Source organism: Delphinapterus leucas, chromosome 5, assembly GCF_059928025.1.
Source record: "Delphinapterus leucas isolate spDelLeu-1000000601 "Yukka" chromosome 5, BTC_Dleu_Yukka2, whole genome shotgun sequence".
Lineage (NCBI taxonomy): Eukaryota > Metazoa > Chordata > Mammalia > Artiodactyla > Monodontidae > Delphinapterus > Delphinapterus leucas.
The window spans coordinates 115,782,474-115,802,752 of NC_143133.1; the positions used below are offsets into that span (position 1 = coordinate 115,782,474).

The 20,279-nt window shown below is 40.6% G+C and overlaps 1 protein-coding gene across 1 annotated transcript; it reads left to right on the forward strand.

The window, feature by feature from the left end:
* The first annotated feature begins 15,311 nt into the window (after window positions 1-15,311).
* On the forward strand, window positions 15,312-19,635 carry UCP1 (uncoupling protein 1). Its single transcript, XM_089911276.1, is given in 5 exon segments — window positions 15,312-15,353; window positions 16,611-16,665; window positions 16,668-16,794; window positions 18,966-19,010; window positions 19,012-19,635. Coding segments are annotated over 5 exon segments (336 nt in total). The 3' UTR covers window positions 19,079-19,635.
* The last annotated feature ends 644 nt before the right edge of the window (window positions 19,636-20,279 follow it).

Consider the following 20,279-nt stretch of genomic DNA (forward strand, 5'->3'; position numbering starts at 1 on the left):
ATCACGCTGAAAGTGTATGTTCCTATTGACACTCTGTCGTAATACCGTCCTTATTTGTTCAAGCACCTCATAGTGTTTCTGTCACAGTGTCAATATACTATATAACAGCAGGTTCTAGTCCGTTTGCTTCTAAAGGCTACCTATGGAGGAGCCCTGAGCCTTTGAGATGATTCTTTCCAGCTCAGTCTCTGAGACCATCTTGTCAGTGCCTTCCTCCAGAGGCAGACAGGGCATTTCAAAGAGCATTAAACTTCGTGTCTAGTTTTTAATGGTCTGTATGCCTTTCTGGTATCCTCATGGGTTATTCTCTTTGATTTCAGGGTATTGTGATTGACCATCTTCTCTGAATGGCCACTTCCCATCTAGTTCTGTGATGCTAATAATCATTCCACCATCACAGATGACGGGCTCAATGTCTATATCCTAATAGACTTGATCTGGCATCCCAGTGAGCTTCTAGCTCCAGAGCACTGGGCACTGGCCTCAGTGGACCTTTCATATGTGAAAACTCAGAAGAGGAAGCTACTACTGGGGGAAAAGGGGGAAACCATTTGCAGCCTGGGTGCTAGGGAAGTGAGTGCTCCAGAGAAACCACAGATCTAGCCACATCGTCCATCCTGCATTACTTCAAGTCTGATTCTGGGTAGGAGGGGGATAAGCTTTGTGCAAGTGCCACCAGGGGAGCCACGGACAATGAGAAGGTCCACTGCCAACAGTGTCTTCATCCCCCACCGAGGATGCAGGCTGGGAACCTTGGCGGCCAGGCAGAGGGCAGGTCCCCGTATGTTCTTGTCATAGTCATTAGCTGGGGTGGGGGGGGGTGGCGGTGGCTAGGCTTCTCCTCCCTTTCCTGTCCCCAGAGATAGAGCAGCTTCCCAGTCCTGGTAGAGTGACCTTGACCTGGTCTCCGATGGAAGCTTTGTAGAGAGAACCTCAACTCAGCTACTTAGTTCATGAATCTAACAGTGGAACTCATGGGGTGTCCTGGCCGATCCCTCATTCTCCTATACATCCGGTTAAGGGCTCCTCTGCGTGTTCTTCACGACTCGCCCTGTAAGATGGCTCTTTTGTTACAGCATCAGCTTCTAACCCGAAAAGAACAGCAACCGATGTGGTGAGTACAACATTTCACGCTGTTTTCTGTTTTAAAATAACTCTTTTACTTAATGTTTAGGGCCCTGTGCCTTTTGTGTAACATATTCGTGACAGTCTAATCCTTTAAAAAGAAATCTTAGGCAGCCAGACAAAGGAATTTATAGACAGACACAGTGAGGAGGAAAGGCAGGGCCTGGGATGCTCTCCCTGTGGGCTTTGGTAATAGGACCGTCTGCCGGGAGACGGGTCTGCACATCGGCTCGGCTGAGGGCCAAGCTGTGGATTATTTGGGCTTCCTGGATTCACAACTACCTCCCCTCACCCTCACAGAGAGGCCAGGACTCTGCAGACGTAAATCCTGTAGCTGTTCTTAGAATACCTCAAGGGGAAAGTATCAGCTAGACGGATGCCACATCCTGAGGACTAGGTTGGAGATAATCTGTTGTCTAGTGAATTCCCTTATTTCATGACTGTCCACCACCTACGGTGATCCAGATACTGTCATGCACTTCAAACACTGAATGATTTTGTCCCCATAACCTGTTTCACTTTATTTCTTAACTTGATTAACAATACCAATATCCATCCAGTACCTGAAGCCAGAAATGTGAGTCACCCTTGATTCCTCCTGTTGTCCCACCTCCAGTTACTGAGACCAATCCATTATTTCTTCTGAGTGCCTCTTAATCTCTGTTCCTCTGTCTATTCCCAATCATACTTAGTCCAGCCTTCTATTTTTCTGTATGTCCAAGAGGGTTTTATTAGACTCATATATTAATATTTGTTCTAGCCTCTTCACTGCAGACTGTACTCAAAAAACAAAAATAGGTTATCCTTAAACGAAAGTAGCAATCTCAACTACCTGCCACATAACAGGAGATCAATTGCCTTTTACTTAAAAGAACAAAGCATGCCTCAACCTTTGGTGGATCAAGCAGGTTCTCAGCAGTTTTGTCTCTTCTCGACACCTCTGCGTCATAGCTGATGGTCCAACCCTTATGCCCCAAAGTGTGACCCAAAATGAGACTCATAAGTTTATGCTCTGATGGAAGATTATATGTAGATTTATAGTCCCTGACTCTGGCAACTCCAAGGCAACTTTCCTTAATTGGGTCTGTTTTTTAACAATAGGAAGGCAGTCATTCAGATTAGCCCTTTGGCTATCGGTTAGTCTGAGTGGGATACAGTTACTCTTCCATCCACTGGCAAGCAAGAAAGAAATGGTCAGTTTTGCCAGTGCGTGATGCCACGCTTTCCTATGTGTGTATAAATGTTTGTGGCATGTGTTTTGAGAAGATGACAAAGATTGCCAGATTGTGGCCGCTTTGTCTGCCCCTAGGCAGCCCCGTAACTCCCTCCAGTTACTCTTAAGCTGCTGCCTACATGATCTTTCTAAAACTTCAGTGTGATCACGTTTTCCTCTGCGTCAAACCTCCTCGGTTTCCTACAAGATAATAAACAAGCGTATAAGAATGTTTATGATCAGTTACTGCTTGTTTCTCATAGAAATTTATCTTCACTTATTGGTATTCTAAGGGCCAAGGAACCTAAAATGTATGAGGTTTTACAGTTTATTTTTCCCACTTGCTGGTTTTGGTACATAATTTACAGCATCCTTTGTCATACTGTCAAAATATGAACCACGTGCAATATTTCAATCCCTCCAACAACTCCTGTCCCAAATTTAGACCTAAGAGTGAGAAATAGAGGACAGTGTTGACCTTTGAAGTTTTGGAAGTGAACGAAATCTTGGTATGAAATGATATCTGATCAATATGACATTTCATCAAAAGCCAAAAAGGAGGGTTTAGCATCACACGTTTGGACAATATTCCTCTGTAATTTGTATTGAAATATCAGCTATTTCCAGTGTAATGCAACACAATATCTCTTCTCACTGTGAGAAAGAACTGTATGTCAGAACAAGGAAAAAAATAAGGGAGTAACATTTGAATTCACTGGGTCCTTCTAGGAGAAATCAATCAAAGAGATGCTCATATAAGCTGAGAAGACCTTTGAGAGAGTCCATGAAAAAAATAAAAGCACAAAATATTTTGGGGTGAGGCCCTCGGTTATTTCTTCAAGAGCTGCTCTCATAAAGAAGAAGATGCAGCATTCAATAAGGGGATTTGTGAATGCCTGCTGAGGTGAAGTGAACCCGGGCATACTGACTTCCTAAAAGACTTCAGCAACGTATGAAACGCCTTTGAAAATGAAATGTAAGATGGAGTAGCTTTAATAATACACACAAGTTGACATGGAGTTTTCAGAGTCTCCTTTGGAATTCCATTTTCTTTCTAAATGGGAAGGGGAAAGGACAATTTTAGAGCAAATTGTCTCCTCGGTGGCTTGACCAGGTTCAGGGGTGTTTGCTGGGAAGAGACGTGATGGTTGGAGTCCCCAAGGTGGCCCTCATCACTCCCCCAACTCTGCTGCCATCTCGTCCATCCTAGCCCACTCCAGAGCCCCGAGTAAACAGCGCTGACTCAGGCAGTGATGAAGCCAGGAAAAGATTCGGACTATCTGGAAGGTTACAGATCCACTCATTTCTCCAGCAAAATGTTTACCCAATGTGCTGGGATTTCTTGAAAAATGACACTTGGTAGAAAGACGTCCCTGGGCTTAGTCTTGCTACTATGCTAAATTTATACTTTCTACACCCTACAGTGGTGAAGTCTCCAATCAACCTCAGTATATCCACAAGAACACCACATAATTATATATAATTATTTTTGTTTACTTTTTACGCACAAGAAATACACAGATGCAACAATCAAAAAAGAATACCCATATCGAACACTAGAAAATTATCTAGAAGTCTTCCTTTATTAACAAACTCCTATTTCCCTCACGGTAATATTATTGAGAGATTGAAGCTCATTGGTTCCACAAATTTATATACACATCTATGTACATACACACATAGGTGTCTTTTCTCTTTCAAACCCTTTTCCCACTTAAGTTTTTGCAGAATATTGAACAGAGTTCCTTGTGCTATATGGTAGGTCTTGGTTGATTATTTATTACATACACACATTTCAAAAAGTAGATCAAACTAAAAGTATTCTCTGATTTCATTTTCTCACCTAAGTGTCAGAGAGATCGTTCCATGTCAGTATAGATAGATCCACCTCATTTATTTTAATGGTAGCACAGTTTGCCGTAGAAAGGGAATGTTCCATGTCTCATTTAACAAACACACCAATCCCCCCTCAGGTGATGGACTTTCGCTATGGTAGACTCTTCTAATTATAAACCTTGTGGCACTGAATATCACTGTAAAGAGATTTGGGTCATATGTAAGAATATTTCTCTGGGACAGAATTGAAGGAGTAAAATTATGGGGTCAACGCATACACCCGTTAACACTGTAGCGCACCCCGCCTAATGGGCTTTCAAAATAATTCACTTTGTTCACATTCCCAGCAACAGCCATATGCATTCACCGACATTTGAAGTTAACCATCTTTCAATGTATGCTAATCTGATAGATGAAAGATGACATTTCATCTCAATTTGAATTTCTCTCATAGTAGGGACGTTGAATATTCTTTGAAATGTTTACTGGTCCTTCTGGCTTCTTCTGGATTTGTCTTCTACCTTTGGATGTCACGTGTTCTACAGTAGTGTGTAAATTTTCATAAGAGCCAATCTGTTACCCGTTTTAAATCTGGCTTCTGGTTTTTGTATTCACTGTGGCAACAAAGAGAGAATAAAATGAAAGAAAATGAAGAGGTTATTAAGCATGATGAATTGCTCCACCCTCACCAAAGGCTAGTGACTTTCCAAACGTGAGATGTATTTTAAAATTTCCTTCTTTCTCTTCTGCTTCTTTCTTTAGTCTTAATAGCCACTTGTATTTGTCACAGAGCAGACCTGACACAAAATCTCCAGTTATACCTGTTCAGCTGCATCCTACAACCTAATTAATATCTATTCTATTGTATCCCACTAGAGGGTAATGTTGGGCTAAAGCCCATTCTCTGTGACTAAGTTTGAGGCCCACATTCAATATATCCCGGTTACAGTTTTACATCTCTAGTAAAAAATAAAAGGACACGTTGCCCCTTAATGCTCAAAACAAATAGGGCAGAAAAGGAGGGCAGAGCTGTGAATTCAAGTGTAACTCAAAGAATATCAGGAAGAACTTGACAGAAGCATCTGTTTCAGGTCACACAGAGCAGAGACGGTGCGCTTTATTCTATTTTGAACACCGGAAGTCAAAGGATCAAAGGACGAAAAGATTACAAGGAGGATAGATGATGTCCTCCATGACGCAAACATTACCTAACGGGAAATATTTCCACACGATTTTCTTTCTGCTTACAATGTAATTTCCTCTTGGGTTCATGGCCTTAAACTGGCAACATTTCCTTACAGGCCATGCCAGGGCCAGGCGGTCTTCAGAGGCACAGAGCCCTCAGCTGGCACCCCATCAGGTGCCTGGATCACAGATGACTTCTGGTGGCCTCCCCTGACAGTCATAAGCTCAAGAAAAGCATGTACAAAAATCACGTCCAAAAGCACGGGTCTAGGTCAGATCCCTTCATCCTCCGAAAGACCCTCCTCCTCTCCAAAGGCACTTCAATCTACTGCACTTAGTATTTTCTCCGCAAAAGAGGCAACGTCAGTTGCTCTTTCAAAAGCTCCTTTAAAAATATGAGAGGCCTGAATGAAGAAACAAAGGTCACAATGATCCACATTCAATGAGACAACCATCTAAAAATTCAAGGCTGTTACTTTTTTTTTTTTTTTTGCGGTACGCGGGCCTCTTACTGTTGTGGCCTCTCCCGTTGCGGAGCACAGGCTCCGGACGCGCAGGCTCAGCTGCCATGGCTCACGGGCTCAGCCGCTTCGCGGCATGTGGGATCTTCCCGGACCGGGGCACGAACCCGTGTCCCCTGCATCGGCAGGCGGACGCTCAACCACTGCGCAACCAGGGAAGCCCCCAAGGGTGCTACCTTTAAAATAATAAAGCCTTAACTTTGACAGGGGGCTCAATGCTGAGTGGGCCTTCCACCAGGAGAGCTCCCAGACAGCAACATCAGCAGACGAAGCTGGGTAATGTTCTCTCTCAGTTTGGCAAAGGGGAAACAGGGTGGGAGGTGAGATCAAAATGGCCAGGGTGCCAAGCTCTCAATGGTTTATGTAGTAACAGAGGCAAAAATTTCTTCTACCCACAGTCCAGCAAAATCCATAGGGATGGAATAATATTTTAATATTTAAAAGGATCGCAAAGATTATCCAGTTCAAACTCCCCAATTCCCTTTACTCAATTTGATGTTATAAAAATGGACCTGGCCATCTTCAGTTTCAAGCTTGTCTGATTTCCAGACAAGAAACTCTGAGAGTTTTGGACCTTTTGTGTTATGTCAAAACATGTGTTATGCATAAATATTAATAGTCAAGTTATCCCTTTGAGAATTGCTAGTATTTCACAGTGCTTTTCTCTACATCCCCCAGGCAGCCTTCCCCGCCGAGCTGCTTATGTCCTGAGTATTTTTCCTTAGTACACACTCGACAGATGGGGGGTGAGTATCCTCCTATTATCCTCTCTGTGACCACAGGCCACTTCACTCCCAAGAAACATCAGAGTTCATTTAAAAATGGAAATTTATTTTTTTAAATTTATCTTATTGAAGTATAGATTTACAATGTTGTGTTAGCTTCTGGTGTAGAGCAAAGAGATTCGGTTATATATGTATATATACCTATTCTTTTTTCATATTCTTTTCCATTATGGTTTATTACACGCTATTGAATATAGTTCCCTGTGCTATACAGTAGGGCTTTGTTGCATCAGCTAATCCCAAACTCCCAGTCCATCCCTCCCCCACCCCCCAATCTAGAGATTATCATACTAAAGCTATGAAAATTTTTAAAACATAAAATTAATAAGTAGCAAAAAGCTAATGGAAAAGTGGATGTTAAGTAGAACAAGAATGTGAAACCATTAAAAACCGTAAACTTGAATATTTTAAAACAATGCTAATACCCAGAAAGTTAAACATTTAAAAGTAAAATAAATATGCCCTTACTAACAAAATCAAAAAACAAAATACAAATAAAAATGAAATTTTATAAAGCAAGCAATTAATCCTTAAAGATGAGGGGAGAAAAATCAATTCCATAATCAAAAACACTAAAGTTTCTCAATGATCAAATTGTAAAATATTAATAGCAATATACACCTTTACCCTCTTACACTCATTAAAGCTGCTCAAAATAGAGACAAATTTTTAAAATGGAAATTTAAACTTCTCCGCTGCTTCTCACTATTTACAGTAAGAAGAATCCCTCTTGTTTTTAACTGGCAGTAAAAATGGCTCAATTTGTACCAATGGCATTGAAATACAAGCTTATGGCTACAGAGCACAGTACAGACTAATTGGTTTCATATAGACTTTGATTTAGAATGACTCATATATGCAAACCGAATACTCAGAGAATGTATGTAAAGGAGATGCTTTACTTGTTTCAGATCATTTGGTATTCTTAAGGATTTCTAGTACAAATCAATTTTCATAATCCAGATAAACTAATTTATGTTTAAAGGTATGAGTCTATTTTAATTTTTCTGGTTAAATAATAACTTCTAATACCATAAAGATCAAGCATTGCTCACCTTTATTAACCCCCTTAAAAAATATGTTGCTGAGTACTTTGGCTTCTAGGTACAATAGACTACCTGTGTCAGACTGACTCTACTACAAGAACAACTAGAAAAGCTGCATAAAATACCAAAAACAAAAATAAAACCAAAACAAAACAAAGAACCTATTTGACATAAGGAAGCCATCGAGGCAGCTAAGACTTCAGGGACTAAGGTCCTGGAGAGAAGAAATATGCGTGGAGGTGATCCCAGTATGCATGGAGCTGCTTAGCTTTTCTCCTTAGAATCTGTCAATTATTTATCAGTGCAGGGTCAAGAGGCTGAGAAGTTGAGCAAAAACTGGTGGTAAAGAGGCAAAGTGCTGAGCAGAGCTTTTAGTAACCTCTCAGGCTGGAGAGACAAAAATTGGAGTGCAGGAATGACAAGGCAGCAAGGCCTTGAGGAGTCCAGATCCTGGAGAGGATATCAGCAAAGAGAAGTAAACTCTACACTGCGTGCTCCTTTCCCTTCAAGGTTTCTTCTGACTCCCAAGCAGCAAGTGGGTGAGGTAATTCAGACAGAGAAAGATAAATATCATATGATATCACTTATATGTTGAATCTAAAAAAAGTGATAAAAATGAGCTTATTTACAAAACAGAAATAGACTCACAGACATAGAAAACAAACCTATGGTTACCAAAGGCAAAAGGTAGTGGGGGGAGGGTAGGATAAGTTAGGAGTTTGGGATGGACAGATACATGCTACTACATATAAAATGATTAAACAAAGACCTACTATATAGTGCAGGGAACTATATTCAATATCTTGTAATAACCTATAATGGAAAGGAATCTGAAAAAGATTTTGTATATATATAACTGAGTCACTTCGCTGTACACCTGAAACATTGTAAATCAACTATACTTCAGTTAAAAAAAAAAAAAGAAATGCTGAACAAGAGAGTTTAGCAAAGGTTTTAAACAAAGAGGGCACATCTCAAAAGGGCAAAGAACCAGAAACATGGAGTAGAGCATATAAAGGACAGCTTCTGAGTAAACTAACCTCCACGTGAGCTATTTCATTATGAAATCAAGCAGGGCAAAGAAAGCTCCCCTGGAGAGCCATCAAAATGTCATTCTGGAAACCACTGGAAAACAATGGAAAGGAAGCTTTAGTCTCTTGTCTGTGAGATTCGGGCATCTTAAAGTTAGTCACATATGTGTTTCCAAATAATCATTTTAACCACACAGATAAAATGTAAAAGAGAGTGCTTTTATGGAATTTTGAGCACTCATATATATGTGCACATTGTAAGCAGTGCATGTACCCTGTCCTTTCCCTTCAGACGCAGCACCTTCAGAGGAAAGAGATACTGAATTCCCCTGGGGAGGTTCCTCATTACCTGCCCCCTTAGCATTTTACGTTCCACACTTACACAACAAGGTGAGAATACTTAGAGGCAGCACTTTATTTTGCCCTTCTGCATCATGCTGTGGATGAAATAAAATCCACCTTTTTCTTAGTGTCTTTCCCAGATAACTCGGGATCAGCAACTCGTCACAGCTCGTCACACAGGCCTGCAGTGGCTCTGTTCACAGGCAGCGCAAAGCTGAGGGGCTTCCTGGCCTGTGTCTGATTCCCGAGCCACCGCCATGCTGGAAACTGGCAAACTGTGTTTGAAGCAACGGCCTCAGACGTCACGAAGAATGCTTCCAGCATGGGTGCAGCTAGAGATGATCATATATACTACGTAAAGCAAGTCAGAAAGAGAGACACAAATACCATATGATCTCACTTATATGTGGAATCTAAAGTAGGACACAAATGAACCTATCTACGAAACAGAAACAGACTCACAGACATAGAGAAGAGACTTGTTGTTGCCAAGGGAGTGGGGGATGGGAGAGGGATGGAGTGGGAGTTTGGGGTTAGCAGATGCAAACTATTATACATAGGATGGATAAACACAAAGGTCCTCCTGTAGAGCACAGGGAACTATATTCAGTATCCTGTGATAAACCATAATGGAAAAGAACATGAAAAAGGATGTGTATGTATATATGTATCACTGAATCACTTTGCTGTAGAGCAGTAATTGACACAACATTGTAATTCAACTTTATTTCAATAAAAAATAAACTAAAAAAAAAAAAAAAAGAGGGCTTCCCTGGTGGCGCGGTGGTTGAGAGTCCGCCTGCCGATGCAGGGGACACGGGTTCGTGCCCCGGTCTGGGAAGATCCCACATGCCGCGGAGCGGCTGGGCCCGTGAGCCATGGCCGCTGAGCCTGCGCGTCCGGAGCCTGTGCTCCGCAACGGAAGAGGCCACAACAGTGAGAGGCCCGCGTACCGCAAAAAAAAAAAAATGCTTCCAACATAACCTCAGTTGGTCTTTGCTCCTTTCCCCTGTGTCTGTGTCACATTCACACAAGGGCTGTACTCCCTGACCTTTGGCCAAGTCCTCTCTGCCAGGCAGGATGCACCACTCTGAAATCTCCTGTTGTTCAGGAGATTAGGAAGAGGAGGGATGTGGGAAGGAGAGGGTCCTGGAACTTGGCTTTGACCTCTGACCCGGCAACCACGTCCTCATCAGGACAGTGACCGGGCACCCCAACCCCGTGCACCAGGAGCGCATCAAGGCTCTTTCTCAGCTGGAATGTTCCCATTTCACCCTCATGCCACTCCTGGCCGCTCTCAACAAAGAGATCTGGGATCCAGCCCCGCTTCTCCTATATAATAACTGCATCCCAGGGTAGGTCACAGAGTCATAGCCTCAGGAGCTCAGAGTGAGCAGGGACCTTCCACATCTGTTAGTAAAACCTTTAGTACAGGGCTTTGGTTCCCAACAAGCTGCAAAGCGGTCATCCAAACTGTATTAATAAAAAATGAAAGTGTAGCAATCACTTCTTATGCCCTTTCTAGGGGCCACTCTGTAGTTACTGTGCCAAGATCTTCACCAGTGTTATTTACTGTGTGCTCACAATAGCACTGTAATTAAGATTACTGTCCCCCTTTCATAGACAGGAAAACAGTAGTGTAAAGAGATTAAATAAGGTGCCTGAGGTCACATAGATGGCAAATGGCAGATTCAAAACCAGGTCCTTCTGAAAATAAATCTGACACTCTGAGTTAATCTTACACCAAATCACCTGAAATTTAATACCTGTAGTGACAGAGAACTCATTACCCAAAACAGTATCACAGTCCATCTCTAATCACACTGACAAAGTAGAACAATTTTTACACTTACCTAAAATCTGTTCACCTGTACTTTCCACTCCTCAGTGCTAAATCTTTTCCTTAATTGTGTACAGAGCAACTCTAACTGTTGGATGGATATGCCTTTGAGTATCTGAGGACAGGAATGTCCTCTCCTCTAAGTCACCTCTTCATTCTCTGCTCCCTCCACTGGGCCTCAATCCCTATAAATCTCATTTTTCTAAATCTCATATATTACCTTCCCCAACTCTTCCACCAGGTTCAACTGAAGATGGAATGAAATCAAGTGATTTTTAAAGCAAAAGTGTTGTAATGTTTATTCATGTCTTTGTAAGTCCCCTAGTAATGTATACAAACAGAGTAAAGGATATGTGTTTCATGTGATTTTGAGGCAACTTTTGATATGTCTTATAGAAAAAATATGTTGAGTATATCTAGCCATTACACATCTTCAAAGCATAGTAAAGTATCCTGTCACAAATATATTGGAAAGTTATATATTAGGCATTTGGGATTAAACTATATACACTACTATATATAAAATAGATAACCAGAAGGACCTACTGTATAGCACAGGGAACTATACTCAATTCCTTGTAATAGCCTATAGTACAAAAGAATCTATATATTCTTTATATATACATTTAGAATATATATTCTATATATTCTGAATCACTTTCCTATAGACCTGAAACAAACACAACTTTGTAAATCAACTATATTTCAATGAAAAAATTTAAACAATAAATAAATATATTGAGAAGGCAGTTTGGGCATGATTTAGTGATTGAGAGCCTGGGGGTCAGATAGATCCCAAGCGTACCGTGAAATGGTTACGTGACCTAGAAGTTACTTAACTACTCCGAGCTTCTGAGTTTCCTCATCTGTGAAGTGGATAACAGTAGTACATGCCTCAGAGGGCGGCAATGAGGACTAGGTGTGTTAAATTCGGTCAGGTGCTTAGAACAGTGTCTAGCACTTGTCAAATGCTGTATAACTATTCATTAAGTGCACGAACTGGATAATCTTTCATTGCATTATGAGGATTATATATATCCAGGGCTAAGCACAAGGAGTGATCTACTAATAACTTAATGGCTCACATCCATCATTAAAGTGAAGCATTTGAGGTTCAGAGAATTTAAGTGATCTGTCCATGCTCAACCAGTTAGTAAGCATCTGAGAATTTGGACATGGGTCTGTCCTCGTAATCACTATGCTATGCTACGTTAATCAGAACGGAAATGGGATATTTTCTCCTTAATGTGGATCTCGATAGGCTCCCTCTCTTTGGGCTCGGATGGACCAAGAAAACCCTTTCCTATCCTCTCCCTACTGTCTCCCTGTTCCTAAGGGCAGTTTCTTTCCCCACTCACACATCAGTGCACACCAGTAGACACTTATAGACACTAGCATACACAGCCCTTCAGACAAAGCCAGACATGCAGACCTAGATCCCAGCTGAGGCTGGTACTGCCACTAATTTGCTGTGATAAATATTAGACTGAAATAATCATCCTACGTATGTATGACTTTTTCATATTTTGTCTAATGATTTTAGGGTAGATACCCAGAAGTAGAATTATTGGAGCCAAGGGTATGGACATTTTCTTGGCTCAATGCATACTGTCAAGTTGTTTTCCAAAAGAATCATGCAAATTTATAATGCCATCATTCATATCATGTTGATATTAAAATTACCATATTTTAAATATTCATACATTCATAATTTATATTTATAAAAGTAAATTTAAAATGTACATGTAAATGTTAAAATAATAATAATTTTGGTAGAGACGAGGTATTAATTTACTAGGTGAAAGAAGTACATTTTTTAGTAGTGATAGTGAATATATCGCCCACTTTAAACGTTGTATTTCTTCTTTTATAAATTGTCTCTTCTGTCATTTGCACATTTATCTATATAACTACAACACGATTTACTACTGGTAGTTAATGAGAAAATTACAGAAACTGTAGAACATTTTTCAAATGCACAGCATTGTTATCCTTATTTTTTTTTAACACAAAGACGTTTTGTTCAGAGATTCCTGGTTGACCACAGTTTGTTGTTCTAAATTTTAAAAAAGGAAAATAGGAATTTAGTACAGTAGGAACCTGCTGCCACCCCTTAGCTACATCATAAAAGGTCTGCTGCCCTTACTCACACTGACCTATTCTTTACCTCTTTACTTCTTTGTTCCGGAAGAGCAGACGTCTGACCCTTTGGGGACACCACCCTCTCCCCTACTGTTCTCTCCAACCTGAGGCAAACTTTCTCCTACTTCCCAGAGCCTCCCAGAAGGGGTGAGGTAGCCTGGTCCTTGGAATCCAGAACCATTTTCTGAATCTTGAACTCCCCTGACCTGTCAGGGTCCCCTGCTTCTTCTGGACCCTTAGTTCTGGCATTGTGCCTAGCACACCTCAGATGCTCAGCCGCGATTGAATAAACCATACTACCTCCTGGAGAAGACTCTTAACTGACCACGCCTACCCAGCCCGATGTTAATATCCCAGAGCTCATGCTGTCATTCAGCTCACAGTCTCAGATCAATCAGCCTCTTTATCCTGTCACAAATCCCCTCTCGGTACCTGTCCTTACCTGACTGGGACGACAACATTTCTGGTTTTCTAACAGATCCTTTTCTCACTTTCCCTTCCCTTCTAATAGCTTTCATTTCACCCTCTCCTCTAGTTGTCATACTCTGTCCTTTTAAAACATGTGCCTTGGACTTCCCTGGTGGTCCAATGGTTAAGACTCCGTGCTTCCACTGCAGGGGCACAGGTTCGATCCCTGGTCAGGGAAGTTCTGCATGCCTCGAGGTGTGGCCAAAAAAAAAAAAAAAAAAAAAAGAACATCATCAGTTATGGGACATAAAAATAAAACGTGTGCCTAAAGGAAACAAAACATCTTTTAGTTTACCCTGCTTCTCCTTCAAAAAGTTACTGTGACTTATTGTTATAGTCCAAATCCAAAAATTCTACACCCACCCACTGCGTCCAAATCCTCATCATGAAGGTAGTGTTGGAGGAAAGGGCAAAGAGTCTATGTCACTCTCAATCTCTCAAAAAAGAAAAGGTGGTTCCAGCTTAAAATCACAACCACTGCATTGTATCTCACAATTTCATGGGTTGGGAATTTGGGCAGGGCTCAGCTGGATGATTCTTCTGTCCTACTCCATTGATGGAGATCACTTGGTGTATTTAGCTGACAGATGGGTTTATCTGAAGAGTCCAAGACGGCTGCATTCTCATGTCTGGTGCCTGGTGGGGAGGGCTAGAAGTGCCTACCTGGGTCCTCTCCAGCATAACAGCCTCAGAGAAGTTGAATTTCTTACATAATGACCCAGGACTCCAAATGTTCCAGTGAATAAGACAGGAACTGAAAAGACTTTATGATCCAGCCTCAGAAACCACAGAGCACCAGTTATGTCTTATTCTATTGGTAAAGCACTCACAAGCCTGCCCAGATGCAAGGGGAATGAACATGGACTATCTATCTATCACCTTTTGATGGGAGGAATTTGCAGTTATGTTTTAAGACCACTACCGACGGAACCACTGTGAAGGACGGTGGGTAGGGTTGGTAGAGTTGGGTTGTGGGTTGAGGATTGACCAGATGATAGCAGTTCACTAGAGTTATTAAGGAGTAATGCCCCCTTTTATACATTTAGTCACATTATACCAAACATTCTCAATCTGCTTAGCCATCAGTCTCATAACCTAATGACTCCACTGCAGTTGCACCCCCTAAGATGACCAATTATGTTAGAGCCAAATCCAATAGTCTTTTCTTTGTTTTTATTCTCTTTTGACATTTTTTTCTAAACATTACACTAGTCGAGACCCAACACTTTGTTAATTATATTCTCAAATGCCATAGTTCTGTGACTGGGTTCTCTATTTCTTTCCTAACTTTACCTTTGACAAGGCCATTCTTCCTTGGCCATAACTCTGGGGACGCCTATGACTTAGCCCTTGACCCCTTTCCCTAGTCCCATTATACTTACCCCCATGTAAAGTGTGGACCCTCTTTTATCACACTCATATTGCTGACTCTCAAATACCTCCCAGCTGTGATTTCTCACTCTCTTTGTATGTTGTATGCAGTTGCCTGCCGTAGCTCTCAACTATGAGAAACACCCTTCTCTTCAAATAATTCCACGACTTTTAAAAGCTGATCTTGTTTCCTTTCCCCTAAATTCACCTCCCCTTACCAACTGCCTCATGACAATCAGCTGGCACCAACACTGAGCCTACTACCCATGTTCTTAATCATCTCCAAAAAATCTTTGACTTCATATCCAGTCTTTCATAAAGCTGTATTATCTACCAGATGAAATGTGACACTTACATGAGGACACGTTACAATCTGTAAAATAGTACACAGGCATGAGGTGATAACATGACTTCACGTTCAGATGACTTGACCAGGGTCACAGAGAAGGTAAGAGCTGCACCTTGAGCCAAGCGACCTGCCATTGTCCTTTCCACTGTGCTCCGCTAAGCATGAAATTAAAAGGAGCCAGTGATAGCTCACTTTATATAGTGCTTCAGCAATTTACTACCGATTTGCTTTCTAGTATGTCTACTATCTCATTTGACATGCTCCTGCCCTTGTGAAAAACAATTAACAGGTAACTTTTTTTTTTACATGGCAGCTCTGCACATTTATAATTTCATCTTGGAGTTTCTCCAGCCATATTATACTGAATCCCTTAACTGTAATAATTTTCTCTTTTAAAAAAATAGGCACTTTTGAACAATAGATATACTATAACCAAAACCCTAAGTTTGAGAAGTTTTGTTGCAACATTTTTTTTTTGCAACAAAACTAAGATGCAACTGTATTCTTACATCAGCATTATTCTCATTTAATACTAATATATGGGACTTCTGTTAGCATCTTATTCTTATAAAGCAGAATTCAGGAAGTGAATCATCCTCCACTATATCCAGATGAGCCAGTTAAATAAGGAGCTTCTTGGTGGTTTCATCCAAAAAGTAGAACCATTGGATAGGTTCCTAAAAATTTTATTCTAACAGGTTCTGGAGACATTGAAATCCTCCTTGGACAATGACTTTAATTCAATAAAAAAGTATTAGATGCCTATATATCAGGCATTATGCCATACCTTAAGGACACAGAAAGGTGGCAGGTTATTTTCCTAAAGCACTTGCAATCCACTATGCCATTTACTATTTGCCAACTTTTTCTAATGTGAGTATAACCTTCCTTACTGTATTTTATTTATTTATTTATGTTTAATGCTCTCTCTTTTTAAATTATTTATTTATTTATTTTTGGCTGCATTGGGTCTTGGTTGCTGTGCGCGGGCTTCCTCTAGTTGCGGCGATCGGGGGCTATTCTTCATTGCAGTGCGTGGGCTTCTCACTGCGGTGGCTTCTCTTGTTGCAGAGCACGGGCTCTAGGTGCACGGGCTTCAGTAGTCGTGGCATGTGGGCTCAGTAGTTGTGGCTCACGGGCTTAGTTGCTCCGTGGCATGTGGGATCTTCCTGGACCAGAGCTTGAATCCGTGTCCCCTGCCTTGGCAGGTGGATTCTTAAGCACTGCACTACCAGGGAAGTCCACTGTTTTTTATTTATTTATAAGAAATCCACACTGACCTCCTGCTATCAACAGGTTTACAAGGATCTGATAGATAATTAAAAGTCTGGGGTTGACCTGTCTCATTGACCCATTTCAGATGATGTGCCCGGTCACTTTGTGTCCGCTGTTATTGCTGGATTTTGCACAACGTTCTGTCCTCTCCAGTGGATGTGGTGAAAACCAGATTTGTTAACTGTCTACCGGGACAGTACACAAGTGTGTCCAACTGCGCAATGATGATGCTCACTAAGGAAGGACCATCGGCTTTTTTCAAAGGGTAGGATGTGGTCTTCTGTACCTGTAATGTTGTGTTCAGGGTATCTGTGTGCTATGGAACGCTATCTCATCTAAACAATTGACAGTTAGCTGACCAGCCTTAGAATGTGCAGTATACTTAGTGTCTACTTTTCTTTGCCATAAATTTCTCCAATCCACCAATTCCACTGTGCCAGAAAATTTAAATCTGTGATAGTAAAATTTTCTTAAGCTTGATCTGAGGCTCATTCAAAACCAGCAACCTCTCCCTTGGTCTCAGTCTATTGGAAATGTAGACAGTATTTTGCCTTCTCTGGGCAGGAGAACTATAAAATAGAGGGAAAGCATAATAGAGGGCTATGAGAAAGCAAGATTTGATTTTTACTATTTTAATTTAGTGGACTCCGTTTTTTAGATTGTATTAAAGCAAAACTAGAGAAAAATCATTCTTATTGATTGAGAAAAGTGATATAGAAAATGATGTAGTTTAATGATTACACTCACCTAGAAACTAGTATTGTTTCTAGTGAATCATATTTTCCCATAAAGCTATCTTTTATATTATATTATATTTTATTATAAATTACCTTCTTAAGAAAATATAGTATGAACTAATTTATGGATATACTCAATAAGGATTATGCTAGTGGTAAAATAACAAGCAAGATTCCACAACCTTTAAAAGTTGTAAAGCAATGCCTCAAACCTTATGAAATAAGCATAAATGCACCATACACGTTATACAAAAGTTCTAATTCACTATAATCTGTATTTATGACATATTAATACAAATGGAATATATTGTAAAATTAACTTAACATAGATATATCAGTTATCAACCAGTAAATATTTAACAATTTTACTTTTTTCAAATTTAAAACCTTTTGGGGGGATATATGCTACAACAAGGATGAACCCTGAAAACATTATGCTAAATAAAATGAGCCAGCTACAGAAGGACAAATATTGTATGACTCTACTTATATGAGGTACCTATAGTAGTCAGAATCATAGAAACAGAAAGTGTCATGGTGGTTACCAAGGGCTGAGGGGAGTGGGGAGTGGGGAGTTATTTTTTAATAGGTACAGAGATTCAGTTTGGGATGACCAAAGCTCCTGGAGATGGAGGGTGGTGATGACTGCTCACAATGAGAACATATTTAATGCTACTGAATTATACTATTTAAACAAATATATAAACATATACGTACATATGGCTAAAATGATAAATTGATGTATATTTTACCACAATAAAAACACACAACAGGGCTTCCCTGGTGGCGCGGTGGTTGAGAGGCCGTCTGCCGATGCAGGGGACACGGGTTCATGCCCCGGTCCGGGAGGATCCCACATGCCGCGGAGCGGCTGTGCCCGTGAGCCATGGCCGCTGAGCCTGCGCGTCCGGAGCCTGTGCTCCGCAACGGGAGAGGCTGCAACTGTGAGAGGCCCGTGTACCGCAAAAAAAACAAAAAACAAAAAAACCCACAACACACACATATCCAGGAATCAGGAGAAATATGTTAAGAGACCCCACAAAATATTTGAGAGTGACTTTTATAGGCCAGATCTCTAAAATATCTATCCAAGGCAGATTTAACTATGACATCTTTTTCTCTGGGAATATTTCATTGCTGCAGATAGGCATTCAAAAATCAGTTATTTGGTCTGCACAGTTTGGCAGAATTCTTCAAGATAACAAGAGCAACAGCAACAACAAAATGCAATTAGATCCTTGACAATTCCTCTTAGGACAAGAATTGCCAAGATCTAGACAGCACTCATTTCTTGACCCTGGAAAATGGTCCAATTACTCATCACTTTGCTTTCTCCACTTACTTCCTCTTTTAAACTATTAGTTTTAACTATTAGTTTCCTACTTCCCATTCAGAAAGCAAAGCAAAACAAAAGTTCCTCTCCCTTCAAAAAAGAAAAGATGCTAAGGAGGAGACAAGCTTTGGTTTGCTTTGGTGGGATCATATTTGTATAGATGTGATCATTTGGGTTTTGTTGTTTTGAAGAAGGATAGGGCACCTGGATGAACCTTTAGGCAGAGGAGGGAAAGATGAAGAATAGGTACTTTCAAGCATCTGCATTTGAGGGGAGTGGCACAAGGAGAAGCATAAACTTGCCTGTGCTCTAATAGCTTTAAGAATTTCGAGCAAACTAATAGGATGGTGACATGCCTTTTTCTAGATTTGTACCTTCCTTCTTGTGACTGGGGTCCTGGAACATCATCGTGTGTGTGCTTTGAACAGCTGAAGCGAGAATTGATGAAGTTGAGGCAGACCATGGACTGTGCTACCTAATCATCTTCAGGGAAAGGATGGAACAGACCAGTGGGAATCTTTGCTAACTGGATAATTTTTAAAAAGCAAACAAACCTATTCACTTTATCTCACACTAAAAAGATAAGAAACTCTGGACTATTTTTTTCAAAGGAAAACTAATACCTATTTCTTGTGACTTTTATCCTCAGTGTTTTAAGGAAGGGAAAGCAAAACATTCAGTATACACCCTGGCAAATGTAATGTCCAGATAAGTTACGACATTTGATTGACCATTTAATGGGAGAGGGAGTTTATGATTGAGTATATGAAGATCTTCAACAGGTTTTAATTATTAATTCAAACTGATGGAAAAGGAAAACTGAGTGAAATGCACTTTATAATAAATACTTAAAAATGAAGTTATCAAATACTACTGTTTCCTTTTTATTTCTTAACCCAGTTGTCAGTTAATACATTCAGTAAAGAATTGCTAATACCTTTTAAAGTTTGCCTTTTTGGATCTATATCTAATGTAAGAGTTGAAGTTCACCTAGATTACAACATTGCCCAAATAGCAAGGGAAGGTCTTTAGAATCAATAAACTCACTTTAAATAGTATTAGTAGAGACTTTTAATTTTTAGAGTCCATATTTTATTGCATCTATAACAACTTCTAAGATACAATATTCATTTGGGCATTGTTGTTAGAATCGTAGTATCTATTCTAGAATCACAGAATTTTAGAGCTAGAAGGTACCTCTGATAAGATAGAGGAACAAACTGAGATGAAAATTAATCTTCACAGCATCTTTCTAGCGAAGCCAGATTCATCATTCACATCTGTAGTAACTTTTGCCATGTCTACAAACTGAGTGCAGAAGAAATAGGGAAAGAATAAACAAGGACTTAAGTGTTAAGACAAGGCTCAGCCTTGTCTTAAGCCAAAAACAAGGTGTGGCCGCCAAAGGGCCAACAAGCCCACAGGCCGTCAGGCACCATAATCAGCTCCACATTACATTTACTGCTGTGTTTCTCCCCCGTTGACTTCTGAGGTTTCCCTCCTGCTTATTTCCCCCCAGTTGTTAACTGTAAAGTGTCTTGTAGCAGATGTCCTAATATCCAGCCCGGCTCACTGGGCTCTGACCACTTCAGTGATGCTGGCCTGACATCCTATCGTCCTGTCAGCACCTGTACTTTTTAGGGTCTTCTTCTGGCCTCCAGAGACATATCTGCCCACCTG